General features: G+C 37.6%; 1 protein-coding gene across 1 annotated transcript in view; it reads left to right on the plus strand.

Moving 5' to 3' along the window:
- The first annotated feature begins 1,228 nt into the window (after positions 1 to 1,228).
- Positions 1,229 to 4,657, plus strand: part of cyb5r4 (cytochrome b5 reductase 4) — a 26,367-nt gene continuing 22,938 nt past the window's right edge. Inside the window, exons 1-3 of the mRNA XM_007543064.2 lie at positions 1,229 to 1,532; positions 1,597 to 1,712; positions 1,909 to 2,062. Coding sequence (XP_007543126.1) covers positions 1,526 to 1,532; positions 1,597 to 1,712; positions 1,909 to 2,062 — 277 coding nt within the window. The 5' untranslated portion in view covers positions 1,229 to 1,525. The remainder of the gene's footprint in view (positions 1,533 to 1,596; positions 1,713 to 1,908; positions 2,063 to 4,657) is intronic.

The following is a 4,657-nucleotide window of genomic DNA, read 5'->3' on the forward strand; positions in this document are numbered from 1 at the left end:
ATTTACAAACAAAACTAAAATACAAAAATGCGTACCTCATTGGCCGCTTCAACCTGAAAGGGTTAATACAGAAACTCCTGTAGCCTCTTCTGTCAATCCAGCTACCAGAGCCTCGGTGCCTCACCAAATCTCTCCATCAATTAAGAAAATAATAAAGCATGCTGCCCTCTACAGAGTGCGGCGTGTAACTAAAAATATGTGCCTAAATGAAACAACAAATTAAACGTTGGTTCCACTCCGGTAACCTTTGCACAACTTATAATAAACATAAAATATTTTACATCAACTTAAAATCATCAAATTAAACCAAACTGTATAACTGCCGCCGATGGCAGCCACACCTGCTCTGCTAGTTATTTTGGTAATGGAACCGAAACACAGATTTGCGCAACACCTTGTTGCGCAAATCTGTGTAATTATTGTTGAAACAATAATTACCGAGATTATTATTGTTGGATCATTAATTTGAACACGTTTTGTTTTTGTTTCTGTTCTTTAATAAAGTAACAAACGTTTTGATATGCCAGAGGAGGACGTGCTGATCTCAGCCTCCTGGTGGTGTTCAGTTTGTCACCTAATGCCGAGATCGACTCAAAACCTTCCGCGATGTATTGCACACTCACTGCTCTAGTAAAGCACGAAGAGTTCAGAAACAATAGGAAATTGGGGGCGGGGGGAAATTAACTGATTAAGTCGTGTTTTATATTGTTCTTGGACAAAATAATCAGTCACGGCTGATTACTGGGCGCACTCACAGCTGCACAGCGAACCCATTGATTTATTACAGCAGACAGTCGCAGCAAGGCCGAGCAGTACCTGACCGCACCCGCCACCCCTTTGTAGATCCCATTAATATAAACAATAAAATTAAAGACCCATCAGATAAAAACAAAGTATAAAAACTAAATAAATGAGACAACACTAAAAGAGGAGGTAATAATAACTATGTTAGGGTACCAAGATAAATTTCTCCTATGGGAGACTAATAAAATTATTTTATCTTATCTTGTCTTGTCTCTTATCTTATATGCCATCTCCGTATTAACCTCTGTCTCCCTGTTACAACAGGGAGATGGCATATAAGGGTTACAACCCTTTCTTACTGAGTTACAAAAATAGTTCGATTTCTTTCTCCAGCACTGGTCTAGTCAATAAACCAATTTTAGATATCTGAAAACAGTGTGGATGTTATGTTTAAACGGCCTGCCATAGAGGATTGTCGCAATTTGTTGACATAACTGTCACGTCAGCATAGGCGCCACATGTTGTCTTCCTAATGGAAACGGAAACTGTGAGGCACAGGACATTAACTCGTAGTTAATTCTCACATATCGAGTGACATAACAGTTCTTACGAAAAAACAATGTATGCCTTTGTTGATTAAAGTGACAGTGCCGCAGTAGTTCTCGTGAATGAGGCCGATTGAGAGTTATTTCGTTTTAGCCTAGCCTAGCTTAACCTATCCTTGATGCATCAGTGTTAAAGGGACGTTAACAACACGGAAGCTGTCTGGAGTTGTTACAGAATGCTGCGTATGTGACCACATATCACCTCCTGCTCCTCTGTGCTTGTGCTAAACTGCTACTGTTTGAATAGGTTTTATACAAAACTGGAGCAGCTTTCATAACATGTTGAACATCCCGAACCAGTCGTTCCCTGCGCCCAGCTCCCAACAGAGGGTCTCCCCGTCCGCACAGTCGGGGAGGAACAAGGTAACACTGGAACCATATACCAAGCAGAGATGAGAAAGCTTTGTAACCAACATTAATGTCACTGTCGCGACCTACGTATTTCCTTTTTTTTTTTCTTCTTTCTAACACTAACTGGCACATTAGTGACCAATCATTGAATATTTAATTTCTTTGCAAGCAGCAGCTTCACGCCCTCTTGTTTACCTCTGTGTGATAGGTGTCCCTGAAGCCAGGCCACAGTCTGATGGACTGGATCCGGTTTGCCAAAAGTGGAAAGGACTTGACAGGGCTGAGAGGGCGCCTTATGGAAGTGACCCAGGATGAGCTGCAGAAGCATAACAAAAGGGAGGACTGCTGGACCTGCATCCGAGGTGAGTCAAAAAGACCAAGGGGTCATTATTTATTTTCTAAACACATAGTGCCATTTATTAATTGTTTCTTTAAATAACATAATATAGTATTTTACAGAAATGCTGTATCTATAAAAACAACTTAAGAGAAATTTGACTTTGTATCATAGTCATATCCGAATCCTTGAAATCAGCTTGTGTGTTTAAAAACCTCCCACCTTTTCTGACAAGCCCCCTTCACATCATCAAAACAGTGCTTCTCCATGCTGTCTATCGATGGCATTTGCAACCATTCTTAGGAGCATCAAATACATTCTATGATAAGATCAGCAGGCTTGTAATTCCTCCCAAAATAAAAGTGTGTGAGTGGCCAATAAAATATTTATTGGAAAATAAAGCATAGAATTTTACTGAATACATGTCTTTATGGATTGGGTCCATTGCCACTGATTCCTGATCAAAAATTCTTTTCAATATCAGGACCGATATTGATATAAAATCAGTGTATCTCTGCAAATGACAGTATCATGTGAGATAAAGATTTTTTTTTTTAAAGTTGATTTTGCATAGTAATCTCACCCTTTAAAGGGGCAGTATTATGAAAAATGTAACTTTTATGTTATTTTCTCATCAAATACATACTTGGAGTGTTTCCTTGATTGTTTTCATGAGTATTTTAGAAATCCTTTAATCTCCATGGCAACCATTTAACTGCAAAATGGCTGTTTGGACAGAGCACCTCCTTCCAGAAGCAGCTCCTCCTCAGAGCCTTCGCCTCACAGAGCAGGCTCATAATACACGGTGGGAAACCCTGCTCATCAGAGAGATTGTACTCCCTCCTTTTGACCAGCTCCAGTTCTTCTGCTATCATGACTGTGGACTTTTCAGTCGTTTTAGGTATATTTTCTGGTGAAAATACAAGGGAGGAAATTCCATTTCATTATTGCAGGGGACAATAAACACAGATATTTCTTAAGTGCAATTTGTGCAAGGGTTGTCAAAGTTACAGTGAAATAGAACTTTGTAAAATGTACAGATGGAGCCATAGCACTGCACAAACCAGTGCAGTGCCATGAAATGGCATGGCATGAAATGGCATGGCTAAAATGTATTTTGTAGTCACATATTAATTATTACAACAATGTCCCTTATTGTTTTAATAATTAATATTATTAATTATTGTTGTAATAATTAATATTATTACAATATTAATAATATTGTAATAATAATTGTTAATTAATATTAACAATATTAATTATTGTTGTAATAATTAATATTATTACAACAATAAGATATTATTATATCTCTTAGATCAAAGGTTTTTTAATGTGTTCAATCTGCAGACACTGGTCTGCAGATTGAACACATTAAAAAACCTTTGATCTAGTACTTACTAGTCACACATTGAACAAACTGTTGAGACCCATAGAAGTCAAACTAAAAATTAAATATTGTTTAGATCTGAGTTTGGTTTGTATTCACAGATTCTTGTGGTCACTGTCACAGATCAAATCTCTGCAACCCCTTTACAAAAATGTAAAGCTCTATATAAAAATAAGTTTTAATGAATAACCCCACTTAACAAAATTCCTCAGTTATTGATTCATTGTAGTGTCTGTCAACACAAGTTATACATTATTTAAATTAAAACTTGTATTTTAATAAATTACATGTATATTAACTACTATTCAGTGCAAAATAATGATTAAATAGTGCAAAGACCAGAAAATATCTTTTCCAGCATAGTGCACTAAAGCTTCCGTCAGCTTCATATGAAGACTCAGACACTACCAGCGCAGGTCTGAGGAGGGATGTTTACTTGGTCAGATAACCCCAGTGCTTCTAAAACCTCTACTGCCTCAAAAATAGGAACAACTGTGTTTAGCTCAGGATACTGAGTTAGGGAATCTGTCTCCAGTCAGGAGTGCATTCTCCAACTTCAGCAAAGCCTTCATGTTTGGTGAGCATTTTGATGAGACATCATCAAAATGCTCACCAAACTCCACACTGTCCAAGAGAACTACTCATAACGTACTTTTACTACCCTTACTGTTGCTGTTTGACACAACAGCAACAGCTGTCCGGATGAAGAGGATTTTGTTCAACAATTAAACACACAAGTTAATCAAACTAACAAAAAACAAAACAAGGTTTTTAAAAAGCAACTGTACTTCAGTTCTTGTGATTAAGTTGCTTTATTTTTAAACCTGTTTGGTTTGGTCATGTCCCCGGTGTCTGAGAACCTTCATCTGCATCACACTTACTGTTATCTACTCCTCTTTGACCATGCCGGACTGTCCTTCCTTTTCTGCATATTTTCAGTTCCCTTGCTTTACCTGAAAATATGCAATATTAAAGGGATTGATGAAATTAATGAAACAATTTCATAAAAACTTAAGCCATTTTTCTTAAGAAAATGGCATTAACTTTCTTAAGGAAGAATGCCGGCCGCATCGACGCCAAAGAGTTGATGCAGTCGCTTCGTGACCTTGGCGTCCATATTTCCCTGCAGCAGTCTTGAAGAGTATGGATAAGAATGGGACGATAACAATTGGCAGCAAAGACTGGAGTACTTGAATACAAGAAATGGTGTATTCAAAATACACCATTTCTTGT

This window comes from Poecilia formosa, unplaced genomic scaffold, assembly GCF_000485575.1.
Source record: "Poecilia formosa unplaced genomic scaffold, Poecilia_formosa-5.1.2 Scaffold759, whole genome shotgun sequence".
Taxonomy (NCBI): domain Eukaryota; kingdom Metazoa; phylum Chordata; class Actinopteri; order Cyprinodontiformes; family Poeciliidae; genus Poecilia; species Poecilia formosa.